Here is a 16,895-nt window from a genome sequence, read left to right as displayed (position 1 = left end):
GAATTCCTCGATAGATACTGAATTGGACTAAGTCCAATAACAAACTGTTCCTGCTTAAATCTGATTTCTGTGTTCAAGATAGCAAAATATAATTCAAAGTATAATTCACAATAGCAAAATATCATCCTCCTCTGGGAACTCTGCTTTTTCATACAATAAAACTGACACATTAGTATTGGAGCATTAAAATTGACTCATTTAGTATTAGACAACAAAGCTACATCATAATTACTCTGAATTTCCATGTCTTAGATGTGGACTACTAAACATTATCAGTGAATCGGTTATCTGAGAGAAAAATTTAATTTATATTGTTATTGTGGAATATAATGTTTAATAATGTGTGTTGGGGGGATTGTGTGTGTGTTTGTTTTTTAGCTCTTCAGAGAAGTGAGAATAATGAAGATTTTAAATCATCCAAACATAGGTACTTTCTGCTTTCTTAAATACTTTTGGGTCTAAATGCATTCTTGAAAGTTTTTCATAAAGCTAAACATATATTCCAGAAGTGACAGGAGATTTCTTCCCTTCTCCCATTCCAGGTACACTTTTAGAATATATGTGCGTGTGTGTGTGTGTGTAGTTGATCATTTCTGTTAACTTTTTGAAATTGCTAAAGATAGGTTAAAAGATTCAGTATTAAACATTTAAATGTAAAGCTTTAATTTAGTAGAAATGTCTGTAATCAGATTGTAATTTTCTAAATTTTAATATATCAAAATGTCATAATTGTACCTAAATTTTAGATAGAGGGAATTACAGTAAGCTAAAGTTTTCAAAGGTGTTTTTTGCTCTAGCTGTATCCCTAAGAAAATAATGGTGCATTGAAACATATTTTAAAAAATAAAGGGAATTTCCTGTCAGTCCAATGGTTAGGACCCCATGCTTCCAGTGCAGGGGGCACAGGTTCAATCCCAGGTGAGAGAACTGAGATCCTACATGCTGCTCAGCACGGCCAAAAAAACATACAGGGTACTTGCTATCTAATACAGTTTTTTGGTGTGAATTGTTTTACACTGTACAGACCTGCTTTCTATGTCCTCTTGCTTTATGCAGTGAGGTGTGTCTAAAGATCAGCGTGGGTCATGGTCCTGCCCTCATCATCGTTGTAGGAACAACATGAAAGCTGACCCTGTGTACACACCTCAGTGAAAAGTTTTGATTCCATGCATAATGCAGATCTTTTAAAATAATACAACTGCTTTCTTATATAGTAATAGGTCCTGCAATCTAAAAATATTTGAAATGCTACCAAGAAAATGCTACCAACTCATTATCCCCTTATTGGTGATGTTAGTTAAGATGTGAAACGATCCATATCTGGGCTGTGACAGGGCTGGGGAGAATAGAGAGGGTTGTGGCAGGATATGGCAGCGCGAAGAGGCCTCCATATTGCACTGCCGCTGTGTGAGGGCAGCCAGCCAGCACTGGACTGCAAACTCCCAACTCCCCGCCGCCAACGCACTGCCAAGAGCCAGCCAGTTTGTTTTGTTTTTTCTTAAGTTGTTCCCTGATTGAAGTTCTCTGCTTACTACTAAATGACATATCTTTGAAAATATAAATTCCCATTGGATTAAAATAGTTTTCCAAGAAGAGCCAATATTTGCATTGGAATTTTATTTTTTAATTTATTTTTGGCTTGGCAGGTCTGAGTTTCCCAACCAGGGATCAAACCCAGGCCCCCTGCAGTGAAAGCTCAGAGTCCTGACCACTGCACTGCCAGGGGATTCCCCCTGCATTGAAATTATAGAATTTACTAATATGTTGACGGTTTACCAGCATATGTCTGAAATTTATTTAAATATTTTTTCTTAACAACCTGAACATATGCCATCTTAGAAATGATATGATAGTTTTAACTCACCAGTTTGACAAACACATCGAATACTGTGCAAGCTACTGATTTGATTTAATATTCTGTATTAAAGCATCAGAAAATAACCCACAGCAGAAGAGACTAGCATTCTCCCTCACTGCTCTCCTTTTTGCTGAATTTAATTGTAACATATGTATTAACAAAATAGATACGGGACATAGTGGTTTGATAGTTTTAGAAATCAACTTCAGTTTTATTTAAAAATTACATATTTCTGATTGATTTGTTATGGTTTTATGAATTAGCAGTAATAGAAATATTAGTTTTATCTGTAATAAGAGACTGCTATAGCAGTCACACTGACCCATTGAAAATAATTAAAAAATTCTTTTCAGTATAACCTGTTCTATTTTTCAATTTCTGGCTTTAGAATAGAAACAAAGGAATCTTAGGAATTCCCTGGTGGTCCAGTGGTTAGGACCCTGCACGCTCACTGACAGGGCCCAGGTTGGATCCCTGGTCAGATCCCTGGTGAAGGAACTTAAGATTCTGCATGCTGCATGGCTTGGACAAACAAAAATAAAATATACATCATTAAAAAAGAAAGGAATCTTTTTCTCTGAGAATTGTGATAAATTTCTTAAGCAACAAAAGTCTCAAGTGGAATTCTATGTATCCTTAAACCCACAATGACAGGTGAACGGACTTGAACAGACAGGAGTAGGATAGACACAGACATCGTACAGGGGCCTGAAGGGAGAGCAGATCAACTGCTGAGTGCGTCCTGAAGTTACAGTGTTTGAGAACCCAGAAATTATGTTTATTTTTATGGAATTCCATGTTTTTATAAAATCTTTTCTGCTGTTGTAATATAAAGTTTCTTAAAATCATTTTTTTGGAGGGCCAGGTATTAACAGGGAAAAAGTTAACTTTTTGTGGTTAGTTTATATGTATATGGTATGTACATACAGACATTTGTTTCTTTTTCTCCTGTATCTTCTCTCCTCTCCTAGTGAAGTTATTCGAAGTCATTGAAACTGACAAAACACTCTACCTAATCATGGAGTATGCAAGTGGAGGTAAGGCATTTATAAATTGTTTTTCTTTCGTCTCTCTCTTTTAGAAGAATATGCAACCTCACTGCCCATATAGATAATTGATAGAGTTTCATGTAACCTTCAGAATCATAATACACTAGGATGAGAATCAGAAAAGCTAAGCTGATTCCTAGCAGTTCAGTGGGTTGCTGTTAAGCGTTTCATTGTTACCATCATTAATTGATAATATGCAAATACTTGGATTTTTTTTTATGGTATAACATAAAGTTTACCGTTTTAACCATTTCAGGTGTACAGTTCTGTGGCATTAAGTACGTTCACATTGTTAACCAATACCATCATCCATGTCCAGAACGTCTTCATTTTCCCAGAATAGAAACTCTGTCCCTATTAAACAATAATTCCCCATCCTCCCTCCTTGTAGCCCCTGGCAACCACCATTCTGCTGTCTGTATGAATTTGACTACTCTAGGGAGCTCATCTGAGTGGACTCATACAGTATTTGTCTTTTCTGTGACTTCTGTGTCACAATGTCCTTAAGGTTTATCCATGTTGTAACGTGTGTCAGAATTTCCTTCCCTGTTAAAGCAGAGTAATATTCCATTGTTGATAGCACATTTTTTTATTCCAGTACTTGAATTTTCAAAAGCATCAATGCATTAGCCTGTTTGAAATAAATGTGTACTGCATGTTGGATGGATTTGTTTATCAGATTTTTGCATCAGTGGTGCCCATTGTTTCCCAAGGCCAGAAATGGTGGTCGCAGTGTATATGATTAGATTTCCTTAAAGATTAAAGACTAGTAATTCCTTGCCTGTAAGGATATATAAATGTAGACATTTTTATGAAATGAATGTATAGCTGTTCTCTTTCACAGAGATTCTTATTTCACGGTTACGGCTGTGCTGTGCTGTAGGTTTTGGACCAAGCATGAAGTTTCATTGTGAAAGGCAGAAGCTTTGCTGTTTGTCTTTGTGTTTTCCCTGCCTCTAGTACAGTGCCTGGCACATAGCAGACTCTGAGCAAATAAGAATTGAGTTGAATTAATGAAATTTTAAACTACTAGAGACATGTTCTGTTTAACTCCACAGTATAGATTTCAAGCCCTGTGATCCAGAATGTAAAACCTGGAGACAGAAAGTTGAATCACAGCCTCATTGTGATGAGTTGACCACTAAATAAAAGATTGTAAATCTGTTGTGGGCAGAGCAGGCACACCCCTGACACCACTTTTTCATACTCCTAATTCATTATTTGGAGAAGGAAATGGCAACCCGTGCCAGTATTCTTGCTAGAGAATCCCATGGACAGAGGAGCATGGTGGGCTGCTGTCCATAGGGTCACACAGAATCGGACACGACTGAAGCGACTTAGCAGCAGCAGCAGAAGCAGTTCAGTATTAGCTGTGTGCTTCGTATTTTAAATGTGTGGTTTGAGGTTTTAGTTGGGATTTCCACAGTTGAGGAGTAGTAGGAAGAGCTGAATTCAGTTCATGAATTGTAGGAGTTCCCGTGCTCTCTACTCCTCTTACCGTTCGTAATCCTCTCCTTTGTGGAGCCTCCACAGTGTACAAGTGCTTTTTCCTCTTACTGGATCTCCTTCGGCTTCCACAATGGGCCCATGATGTGGCCAGGCAGGGAGTGTGGAGATGGAGGCTAGGAAATATCCCTGGGGTCATGTTGCCAGGCTTGGAGCCCCAGCCTTCTAATACCACCTAGCCTCTCCCGATTGGTCAGTCAGTCATGGCTTTTTGTTTCATCTATGTTAGGTCACAGGGTCAGAGCAGTTGCTCTGTATTGGAGAAGTGTCCATCCCGAAAGGACGGGCTCTGGAGAAGACCAACATGGAGTCCGTCTAGCCAGTGCCCCTCGTTGGCAGTGTGACCTTAGAAGTGGCATGTTTCTGAACTACTCAGTGGGCGTGGCCACACAGCCCTCCTTTGAGGGCTCAGTGCGTTGCTTAACATTAGAACAGCACTGATCAGTGGTGGTTTATTGGCTTGGGCCATTTGTTTTAATCAGCTCAACAAAGCACCTTCTGTCTCCAAGGCAGCTGTTTATTGTTGATACGTTTGCCAATTTGAACAACTAAAGTTTCATTAAATTGGCTACCTACTCCTCCCTAGCCTCCTATTTTTCAGTTTTATAGAATCATAGAATTTTAGAATTGGAAAGAATCTCAGAAAGTCATCCAGGGCAACTGCCTAGTTTTTACAGATGAACATCTGAAAAGTTGGTCTGGTGCCCATGGTTTCATCACTGGTTATAGTGAATGACAGGACCTAAACCAAGGGCTTTCTGAACTGTCTTGACATGGGTGGGGAGAACCACTGTTGTACTAGTAAATAATATCATGCAGAGATTTTTAATTTAGTTGCTTACCCTGGTTGCTAATGCATTTTTAATGGAGGGGGTAGGTGAGTCTGGGTTGTATGCCTGGTTTATAACAGTGATTGTGAGTATGACTTTATGGTTCCAAAATCTCTTAACAGATTTATATTGCATTGGAATCCTAAAATATTTTAAATTTACAATGACATTATCTGTGTGACTGTACAACTACTGGGTTTAATCCATAAATTTTTTTAAAGTCAAAACTGTTCCATGTAGTATGCACACATCTTTGTTTTTTCACTTTTTTTGACATATTTTTTATTCTGCAGATAGAATGGCATTCTTGGAGAAGATACTGACATTTAATTTTATAATTCACCATAGTTAAATGTATTGCTTAGTATAAATTAACAGTATGTAATTCCTTTCATTATGCAATCATTAATAACTTGAAAATATTTATGCCCATTTATTATTTTAAAATTTATTCAGAGTTAGGGCTGAAAGTTCAAAAGTCAGAGATACTAATATACAGTTCAGAATAAGCTTTTCCTCAGAAATACTTAAGTTCTGAAACTAAGCTTTTTAAGTATCGAAATGCTTTAGCTGACTACAGCATGCACTCCTCACAGTGGGCGGCACAGCGCTCACGCATGCGCATGCACGCACACCCTGGTTCTTTCCCCTGACTTTTCTCCACAGTACGTTTTATCATCTGATACACCGTATATTCACTTATTTGCTTATTATCTGTCTACTCCCTCCTGGAATGTAAACTCTATGAGGAGAAGGACTTTGGTCTGTTCACTTCTGTATTTCCCTAGAGCCAAGAACAGTTCTCATCAGTTAGTATACTCTAAGTAATTATTTGTTGCATGAATGAATTTAGGAAACGCTTTTTGTCATAATCCTATAGTGAAAACACCTTCTTTGAACACAAATAACATTTCCATTTTAACTTTCAATTTTCATTACCAAGTTTTTACTAAAGCATACTGGAAACGAAACCTTTAAAGTAAAAGTGTCACAGTTGAAATATATGAGAATTTAATGTTAAGGCTTTTCTATAACTTAAAAGATTTTATCAGTAAACTTCTCTGATAGTTAAGGCTGGGTTAGTTCAGATTCCACATATTTCTGTTTATCTTCATAACTGTATTTTAAAAATTACAGTTACAGCATTGCTAAAAGGGAAGCATCTTTAATTTATGGGAAAGTTAATGCTCAGAAATAGGACTTCTGCTTACTTTTATTTTTCTCAATTATAGGTGAAGTGTTTGACTATTTGGTTGCACATGGAAGAATGAAGGAAAAAGAAGCAAGAGCTAAATTTAGACAGGTATGGCTTGTTGCACGTTTAGTTTATTGATTAAATAACATTATCTGGCTTAAACCCTGAAGCAAACAAGTTTTTGCCTCTGTAAATGTCATAAGGCCCATTGGATGGAGCAGGCGTTGGCCATTCAGTTCAATGCAACAAAATTTATTAATTTATTAAATGCTTTCATGCCTAAAGCACTGTGCTAGAGACAGCTATGAGTTCTATTTCTAGCTTTGTAATTGGAATTAAAGTCCCACTCTTAACCTTAGTTTTTTGACAGTTGAGCCTTAAAAAAATGTCTTTGAGTACTTGTGATTGCATTAAAACTGTTTCCAATTTTTAGCAAAAGTGTTACAATCTCAAAATTCATTATAGGTTTTGTCTTACATAAGCCAAAACCAAACAGAACTTAACCTGTGAATTAATGACTTATTTTCTTGCTTTGTCTATGCCCACTGCCTTAAAGAGACTCATTTTAATATGTAGGTTTTGAGCATAAATGTGATACAAGTCTCTAATAAAGGTAACTGTTGATTGATCCTTACCCGCTAATATTGGATTAAATCCTTTACCTCCATTAATGTGAATCTTGCAGCAGCCTTGTGAGTAAAGATTATCGTAAGTGAGTGAAGTCGCTCAGTCGTGTCCAACTCTTTTTGCAACCCAATGGGCTGTGGCCCACCAGGCTTCTCTAGAAGTCCATGGGATTCTCCTGGCAAGAAGACTGGAGTGGGCTGCCATTTCCTTCTCCAGCGGGTCTTCCCGACCCAGGGATTGAACCCAGGTCTCCTGCATTGCAGGCGGACGCTTTAACCTCTGAGCCACGAGGGGAGTCCAGAAGATCATTGTGCTCATTTGTTAAAGATAAGGAAACTGAGGCACAGGAAGATTACAAAGTTTGCCCAAAATTAGATGCCTGGCAAATAGCAGACTTACATTGATTCAGGAACTGTGATTCCAAACTAAAATTCTTAATCGTTATGGTGTGGTCTTACTTAGAGTAGGCATCAGCAAACTTTCTGTAAAGTACCAGATAGTAAATTTTAGGCTTTGTAGGCCATTCAGTCTTTTGCAACTATTTAATTCTGCTGTTGTCGTGTAGAAGCAGCTTAGACAATATCTGGGTGAATACACTCATGTGATTGTGTTCCCAACAATACTTCCTTGGCAGAAACGAGTGGTGGGCCATATTCAGCCTACAGGCCATAATTTGCCCACCTCAGATTCAGGTAAAAGGAAGGAGCAGGTACTTTATTACTTTTAAACTAACTATCCTCCCATAGTTTGAAGTTCTGTATGTAAATGGCAGTAGAGCCTCGTTTCTTTTAGAAACTTAAAATTTTTGTTCTATTCACATGTGAAGTTGTTAAGGTGGAAGTACAGGAGTCTTTAAGGGTTTCACAATATTTATAAAGGCAGGTTTAACTGATTTTCAAGATTTTGATCTGCGTAGTCTAGTGTTCACAGTTAAGGACTTATAAATAAGTGTCTTAACTTTTGCTGTTGCTTAGATTTACTTTTAAAATCTTAAGACATCTTAATGATACGTTGAATTAAAACCTGTTACATATCAGACTTCGAGCATCATTTAACTTTTCTGATCCTCAGTTTTCCTAGCTATAAAAAGACGAAGTTCTACTTGATTAATTCTGAAGTCCTTTCCAGTTTTGATATCACTTATTCTGTGGTCTATGGAAGGAAGCTCAAATTGCTCTTTGTTACAGAACAAGTCTGTTTGGCCCTTTCCATATCTGTACTGTTAATTTTTATAAATTGGCCACCTGAAAATCAAAATTTTTTTGCTTTATAAACTGGAATTCCTTTCCACTCAGGTGAGTGTGACTGGCAGGTGTTTATGTGAGTGTGATTTATTGACTGTGAGGAAAGGGCTCCTGGCAGCCCTCAGATCAGATGTGAGCCTGGACCTTCTCCAGGGAAGCGGTGTGGTGCCTAGATCTCTGGCTCCTCTCTTCTTCCTTCTCCACCCATCTCCCAGATAGGATCAGACTTGTCAAGGGGACTTGGACGTTTATCACTTTTTAATTTTTATTTTTTGACCATGCTGAGTCCTCATTGCTTTGCTCGGGCTCTCTTTCTCCAGTTGCGGTGAGCGGGGGCTGCTCTTCCTCGTGGCGCTCGGGCTCCTGTTACTGCAGAGCACGGGCTGCAGGCTTGCCGGCTTGGTAGTTGTGGTGCAGGCGCTTAATTGCTCCACAGCATATGGGGTTTTCCAGGACCAGTGATGGGACTTGTGTCTTCTGTATCGGCAGGCAGGTTCCCACCCACTGTAGCAGGGAAGTCCTGTCAGGCAGCTTTTCATCTTGAAAATTTCCAGCACAAATTCTGAAGCATGTAGTTGAGGAATCTATTAGTTGGTCTAGAAAAGATAGTTTATGGGCTTTTACAGTTAATGACTTGATTTACAGTGCTTATAATTAATGTCCTCTTTTCTCCTTGCCATAGTGTTTCCTTAAGTTCGCTCGTGTAAACCTGGAAAGGTCAGGCATGATATTGGTACCTCCACTTTGCTGTTTCTAATTGCCATGCTTTCCAAAAGGTTTGTTGTTGTTGTTTTATTGGAGGATCTAAAAACTTAAGTCCTCATTACTTTGACTAAATACAAAGTTTTCCTGTTTACAGTGAAGACAAGGTGTGCCACACACGCAGAGCACACTGTGCGTCTTCTGTTTTCTGTCAGAAATAGGCCCTTCTTTCCGTATTCGTCAGCAGATGGTCTCTCCTCTTCCCACCTCCTTTGCCACTCTCATCCTAGTCACTGTTTGTGCTGCTTTAGTTTTTTCTTCCCAGAGAATAGATTCCTGGCTCCGTCCTCTTTCCTTGCTCTTCTTGGAGGGTTGCTTGTGTTGCTACCGCTACTTTTTCATGTGTGACCAGAAGTGAATTAGGCTTGCATTCTTATTTTAACCTGGGGCTCAACCTAGGTTCTCAGCCTTCCATAGGAATAACTACTTTTACATTAAAAGCAGAATGTGAAAAAGCAGTAATTTAAAGTTGAGTACTTCCAAGTTGTTGTGGCATTTGCACTGTTTGGAGCTAAAAGAAGAGAAATTCTCTTTGAGAAATGGTAGGTAAGTGTCAAATCTGGTTCAAAAGCAGAATTTGAAAATAACTTCTGAGAGAAATCCGGGGCAGGGGGCCGGGCGCGAAGGGACAGGGAAAGTTGGATCAGGCAGAAGTAAGATAGAATTGTGTCCTCGGCAATAAGCCTGTTCCTTTGGGGAAACAAATCTACTTCACTCTCCCATTTTCCGTGCTGACAGAACGGAGCTACGTTGTTGCTAACAGACGCTCTAGAACCGGTGTCTGGGCCTTGGGATTTGTGTGCCTCTAGGTGACTGAGCGGGTCTCAGCTTTGTATTCACTTTATAAAGTAGGAAGCTGCTTAGTGAAGCCTTGATTCTGGCATCTTTCCCAGCCCCAGCCCAGCTTATCCTTGCTGCTTATTTTGAACCAATATCAACCAGTAGATCAGCCCTCTCTGAGTTTTTGTGTCCAGTATAGTTAGGTGCATGTTGCTTAAACTGAAAGTTGATGATTTGGAGAAACAAGCAATATTTTCATTATAGCCGCAGTTTTGTATGTATGTAATCATATATATTAAAGTACACATACATAATACCAAAGTAAAGACTTGAAGCAAATACACCAAAATAACAGGAAATGTCATCTCTGTTTGATGGTTATAAAAGCATATTCTTGTATGTACTTCCTGTATTTCCTAAAATTATTATAATCATATAAAATTTTAATAAAGCTTATAAAGTTTTAGAAAAAGAGTCTTGAAAGTTGGTAGTAAGTGTGAAATTTCAAGAGCAGTTATTTAACAGTGCCAATCAGGGAATTCCCTGGCAGTCCAGTGTTTGGGACACGGTACTGTCACAGCTGAGGATCCAGGTTCAATCCCTAGGGTTGGGAAATGAAAATCCTGCAAGCTGCGCTGCGCTGCGCAGCTGAAAATAATAGTAATAATAGCAGTGCTAATCCCAGGAGTAATCAAAGTTGGCTAAATAAAAGGATATCATTTGCTAAGTGTAGAAGAGATCCTTATGGATAAAGCACATACTAGTTTTAATAGTTTGCAGTTCACATACATTACAACATTCATTCTTCCATTTTAAGAAAGAGGACGCTGGTCATTAGAGAGGTGAAGTCATTTTTGCTGTCCTTGAACCTACATTAGCCAAAAGGAGGAGAGTGTGGTCAGGAGCAGCCTGGCAGAGGAGAGCCAACCTGATAAAACACCCGGTGTGGCGGGTCCGCAACTGCTGGCTTGGCTCTGAGCTGATGACATGGGCATGGAGAGCCTTCTGATTCTGGGCCTGAGTGGCCAGGGCCCTCTGGGTCCCACTGGTTTGCTGGGCCCTGGCACCACACTTAGAAATAACTGGAATGTTGAGGGACAGGGCTTGAAAAGAGACTTTATAGTTAAAACTGGAAAGAACAGCCTCACCTAGCTCTTCTTGCACTCACCCCTCAGTCTCTCCAAATTGAAAGGTATGAAGCATAAGAAAATTATCTTTAGAGACCCACACAGCCGTTGAAGTGCCCACTGAGTGCTTTGCGTATGTGAACCTTAGAGGCGTGTTTCCATCTTGGTCGTTAGTCTGCAGCAGTGACCATCAGTGACCTTGCCTCTCTTCCGTCCAGATCGTGTCTGCAGTGCAGTACTGCCACCAGAAGCGGATCGTTCACAGAGACCTCAAGGTGAGCCACATTGCCCTCACTCGTGTACGCTCTCCTCGTGTGTGTTCAGCTCCTGCTGCTCACGACACAGATGAGGGACATACTAGATTGTGTTATTAAATTCAAAAAAATCCTAAGGCTTAGTCTCCATTTTAGTTAAAGCAGCTCATTGTTGGTGTCTGGAGAAAATCGCCCACCACCCAACAGCTGAGCACACCCAGAAATGCACGCCTGCCCTGGACAGCACACTCGGGGCTGCCCGCGCCCGTCTGTCTCCCCAGCCAGCGTTCTCTCCTGCTAACAGCAGCGGCTATTTGAGACCTACTGCACGGTTCTCCGCCTTTGCCCGCATTCCTGGCATAGGCTCAGGTTTCCTATTTCACAGAGAAAATAGAAACAGCAGGCAGAAACTCCCTGTTTCCCAGCAGGCCCTCCAACTTAGCTGCACCTGCATCCACCCTTGACCTTGTGGAGTTTTCCTGTTACAGGACAGCACAGCACTGCTGTGGACCCCACTGGTATTCAGGATCTGTGTCCCTCCCTCCTAGGCTGCTTTGCTGCCTCCTCCCACCCCTCCTTCTTCACCTCCTGTCTCTGCTGATGCCTCACTAGCAGCATGTGTAAAACATGCTTACATCCACACTCTCTTCTACCTAAGAACCTCCCCCCCCCCAGTTCTTCTTCCCAATATACCCTTTTATTCTCTTCACCTTCACAGCCATTTTTCTCTAAACATTGTCTAGATTCTTTCCTAACTTGTCATCACTTCCTCTCTCTCCTCACATAACTGTTACTGACTGATTTGCTTGTTCCTCTGTTCACCCACCCTGCTGCATTCACGCTCACTCCATCACCTCTGGTTTGCTAATCCCCAGATCTGTTCCTACATCCAGAGCTCTCTTCCAGGACCCAGTGTCCAGCTGACAAAAGGACACCTCCTCAGCACCCCTCAGGCAGCTTGAAATAGCATGTTAAATACCTAAACTCTTCCTTGCTAAACTTAAATTTGTATTTCTCATTGTGGTGACTGATGTACCCCAGGTGCCTCTGTCTCCTTTGCTCTGACACCCCTCGGTCCCCAGGTCCCTGCTGCTGCTCCCTGCGTGTGGCTGAGCTTGCTTTTCTCTGTCCCCACTTGCACTGTCCAGTTCCAGTCTCCTGGCGTCCGGAACCGTATCACTACACTAGCCTCTTCCCTGGTCCTCCCTGCTTCCAATTTTGCCTCTTTCCTACATTGCAACCAGAATGGTCCTTTAAAAACACAAATAAGATTGTCATGGGACTTCCTGGAGGCCAGTGGCTAAGACTCTGGGTCCCCTGCATTGGGCGTCCAGGTTTAATCCCTGGTCAGGGAACTAGATCCCACATGCTACAACTAAGACCCAGCACAGCCAAATAAGTAAATAAATGTTTTTTAAAAAACGACACACACACACAAATAAAAATTGTCATTTCCCTGCTTGAATGACTTTTCCGTGGCTTCCCATTGCCCTTAGGATAAAAAGCTAAACTTGTGAATATAAGTCGCTCAACTGGCCATTTGTAATTCAGCCATAGCCATGTCTCCAGCCTTCTCTACCGTACTCTGCCTTTCAGTTTCTTGAGCAAACTGTGTTCTGTCTCACCCTATGGGTTTTCAGACTGTTACTCTGCTTGAAATCTCTGGCGTTCACACACCCACTGCCGTCACCTAATCCTCGCAGTGGTTTCAGTCCATCTGGTTAGGAAGCCAGACCGCACCTCTCAGTGCCGGGCCCACCACTCCCCTCTTCTCGGTCACAGCACTGAGGGCCTGGGGTGTAGCAGCAGGTTTTTCCTCCCCTTTGTAAACTGTGAGCTTTCTGAGGCCAGGACCCTGTCTGTCTGTGCATCCAGACAATAATATAACACCTGGTGTAAAATTGCCATGTGATAAATGTCTGTTAAGACAAGCAGGCATGACTGTGATCTCTGTCTTAAATGAAGTTTAGGATACCCTTCTTCTCAGTAATAGCCATTGTACACCTTTTTTAGCAGTGTTTGTGAAATGTGACTGTCCACTTAGAAGGATACTTAGAAGGATCTGTTTTTTAAAAGCCCCTTATTCTTAGCTGAAAAAGCTCTTCCAGTATTGTTCTGTCATGAACATTTACTGTTTAAATTGGTGCTGGAATTGATCTGTACAGTTGGGCCCCAATGTCCCCAGGCTCTCCATCTGTGGCTTAGGAGGGCTGGCTGGCTGGACCGTTCTATATGATGGTGGAGGATGGTGTCCACGGGGTCTGAGCCAGTGCTCTCAGAAGAGCGAGGGGCCACTGCACCGTGCACCTCTTGGTGGTTGTTAATGCTAGAACATTAGGTATTCTGAATTATCTCCTCTTTTTTTCTCTCTAGAAAGAATGTTTTCTTATTCATTAGGATATATTAAGTTTATATCATTACAAAAAGGTTTTATGAAATGCCTAATTCTATCACAGTTCATTATATTTTTTGTTAAATTTCATTTTTGTCTTGATGTTTTCCCTCTAGGCTGAAAATCTATTGTTAGATGCTGATATGAACATTAAAATAGCTGACTTTGGTTTTAGCAATGAATTTACTGTTGGCAGTAAACTGGATACGTTTTGTGGCAGTCCTCCGTATGCGGCCCCAGAGCTCTTCCAGGGCAAGAAATACGACGGGCCAGAAGTGGACGTGTGGAGCCTCGGCGTCATTCTTTACACTCTCGTCAGCGGGTCGCTCCCCTTTGATGGGCAGAACCTAAAGGTAAATGAAGCACTTGCATCCTTGTCCTTCAGAAAGCTTAAAGGATTTTGTCCAATGATAAGAGTTAACGTGTCAGTGTTGTTTCGGTGGGGGTGTTGGGTTCTTTTTTAACCTAAAAGTTGACTTAGAGGTTTTCTTTCCTCTCTACCTCCCCAAAGGAACTGAGAGAGCGAGTATTAAGAGGGAAGTACAGAATCCCTTTCTACATGTCCACAGACTGTGAAAACCTTCTCAAACGTTTCCTGGTGCTAAATCCAATAAAACGAGGCACTCTAGAGGTAATCACATAAGTGGAAATAAAGAGCAACTTTGGAGAGTCTTTAAAAGTATTTTTAGAATTTTGCTTAGTTTGTATGATGTATTGAATGCTATCCTGGTTTTTTTTTTTTTTTAAGCAAGATTGAGACATTTTTAAAAAGTTATCATTTGAACCATAAATTTCCCTAAATATTGTGATTATCAGAATGCTTCATTTATACTGCTAACGACCCAGTTCACCTTTCAGCAAATCATGAAGGACAGGTGGATCAACGCAGGGCATGAGGATGATGAGCTGAAACCGTTTGTTGAACCAGAACTGGACATCTCAGACCAGAAAAGAATAGGTAATTACTCTGTGCCTGCATGCCAGTGTGTGTGCCAGTGACATACTTTTCCCTTCATTTATATGTGTACACCCAAAACGGGGACGGGCTTCCCTGATAGCTCAGTCGGTAAAGAACCTGCCTGCAGTGCAGGAGACCCAGGTTCAATCCCTGAGTTGGGAAGATCCCCTGGAGAAGGAAATGGCAAATTGCTCCACTATTCCTGCCTGGAATATCCCATAGACAGAGGAGCCTGGTGGGCTACAGTCCATGGGATCACAAGAGTGGGACACAACCCACCAAAATGGGGATAATAACGGGATAAGTATAGATTACATGAAGCAGCTAATATGTTTTGTCATATTTAGGAAGTCATCTTCAGGCCCTGTAATGGTACTCGGTAACTTAGAAATAAGCCAACTGCCCATTTATGTTAAAACAATGTGTGATCTTTTCGGTCAAATCAAGGAAATTAGTTTACCCTGTAATGTAATGATTTTTTAACCAAAGGAAACCTGTAAACTGTATTATGCCCTTCTTTTAGATATTATGGTGGGAATGGGATATACACAAGAAGAAATTCAAGAATCTCTTAGTAAGATGAAATATGATGAAATCACAGCTACATATTTATTGTTGGGGAGAAAATCTTCAGAGGTAAGTATAACCAGATAAAAATGTATAATATCCTTTTTGCAAATTATTGGCTCATGTAATAATTAGTTTGGGGTTTTTTTAGTGTGTATAACACTGATAATATTTTTAAATTTACCTTCAAATGACTGATCTAACTCCTATGACTATTAGGAGCTACTATTTTACTTTAAGATAATAACCTTTAATAACTTGGCTTTTGTTAAGTTAACCTATGTAGTCAGTAATAGTTTTAAAATGGTGTAAAGTATCAGATGAAATAGAGCATTTTTACTTTTTTGAAAAAGCCTAGAAGAACATAAATATCTATCCTTGTGTGAATTTTTCCAGTAGTTAGAAAAATACTTTTGCCTGAGTTTAGGGTTGTCTCTTTTGTACCCTGGGGTTTTTTCTCTCTAAATGAACAATTTGTAAGAGGTCTGTGTGTTACGAGAAGTTTAGCTTCATAATAAACCATTTGGGCTTGTGTTGTGGCTTGCTCTGTTCTTCTCATTTTCTCTTAGCTGGACGCTAGTGATTCCAGTTCTAGCAGCAATCTTTCACTTGCTAAGGTTAGGCCAAGCAGCGACCTCAGCAGCAGTGCTGGCCAGTCTCCTCACCACAAAGTGCAGAGAAGTGTCTCTTCAAGCCAGAAGCAGAGGCGGTACAGTGACCATGGTAAGTAAGTTTGAGATCATTCCAGCGTTTTCCAGGCCTCCCGTTAACCAAGAGGCCTCCTGACATTGCCAAGCATCCTTTGCTTATGGCCTCCTGGGGTTAAGGTTGCTTGATTGCCCTTCCTAGCATTTCTTGCAAAGCAGTCCTGCAGGTGCTGCAGGCTCTGATCTCCTTGGTACACTCAGTAGTCTTGGGTTGACTAAGGCCTGGCTGGGTAGAAACCTGAGCCACGTGGGAATTTATCAAGCACTTGAACTGAGAAAGTGATTTTCAGTTTTGTCGAAGTTAAATTTATAAAGCCACACGTGGCCAGTGGCTACCACAATGGACAGCACAGCCCTGGAAAATGTATAGTACACCAGTTTTGCCTTAATTGGTTTAAATTTTTGACTCATGTCATTCTCGACCACACTCTTAACTGTCCATGTGTCTAAACACCCTCACTCTTCCTTTAATTCCAGTGCACAAATGTATGTTGGCCTAGTCTTGACTTTTAAAAATACATCCTCACGTGGGATCCTCGTTCAGTTCTTTGTTCAGTTCACTTCCCTTCCCTGGGCTTTGTCCTCCTGTGTTCTTCCACCTTGAGAGCTGGCGCTTAGAACTGTACAAAGTATTCCAGGTGTCTACAGCTGTGGCTTTGTACCGAAAGTGATGACCCTTTGCTTGGTTTCCATTTCTCTTCCTGCTGCCAGTGCCTCTGTGTGGTTTAGGCTGAAGCAGCACATTGTGCTGATGCTGTCAGTAAGCTGTCTGCACGTCTGCTGTTTTCCAGGGTGTAACTGAAGAGCTCAGAGCTTGTCTGATGCCAGAATTTTGCAGATGGCATTTGTAAATCAAGTGTTGATCTGGGTCTCAGTCTTTTGTGTTCAGATTAGTTGCTAGCAAGGAGGGGTTTTTCTGTGTACTACATACAGAGCAATTAGCGAAATGCCTATGTGTTGCTCTGAATTTAAAGAGAATTGTTCCTAAATCCTGGAAGAAACCTGGTATTAGTTTTCTCGTGTCCCTAATGACTGTCAG

The 16,895-nt window shown here is 40.8% G+C and overlaps 1 protein-coding gene across 12 annotated transcripts in view; it reads left to right on the top strand.

Moving 5' to 3' along the window:
- The window catches only part of MARK3 (microtubule affinity regulating kinase 3), a 107,521-nt gene that overhangs the window by 68,771 nt on the left and 21,855 nt on the right, over positions 1-16,895 (top strand). For 8 of the 12 annotated variants that reach the window (XM_040256850.1, XM_040256853.1, XM_040256851.1 and 5 more), the window contains exons 4-12: positions 379-427; positions 2,830-2,895; positions 6,476-6,546; positions 11,197-11,253; positions 13,741-13,977; positions 14,136-14,255; positions 14,483-14,582; positions 15,106-15,218; positions 15,719-15,872. In XM_040256850.1, the coding sequence (XP_040112784.1) occupies positions 379-427; positions 2,830-2,895; positions 6,476-6,546; positions 11,197-11,253; positions 13,741-13,977; positions 14,136-14,255; positions 14,483-14,582; positions 15,106-15,218; positions 15,719-15,872 (967 nt within the window). Of the gene's footprint in view, positions 1-378; positions 428-451; positions 543-2,829; positions 2,896-6,475; positions 6,547-11,196; positions 11,254-13,740; positions 13,978-14,135; positions 14,256-14,482; positions 14,583-15,105; positions 15,219-15,718; positions 15,873-16,895 lie in introns of those variants that run through there. The other 4 variants (XM_040256852.1, XM_040256860.1, XM_040256857.1 and 1 more) reach the window with 2 other exon arrangements.

The sequence above is a fragment of the Oryx dammah genome, unplaced genomic scaffold, assembly GCF_014754425.2.
Source record: "Oryx dammah isolate SB20612 unplaced genomic scaffold, SCBI_Odam_1.1 HiC_scaffold_16, whole genome shotgun sequence".
Lineage (NCBI taxonomy): Eukaryota > Metazoa > Chordata > Mammalia > Artiodactyla > Bovidae > Oryx > Oryx dammah.
Note: the sequence above shows the minus strand (reverse complement) of the source record. Positions and strands in the feature narration are given on the sequence as shown.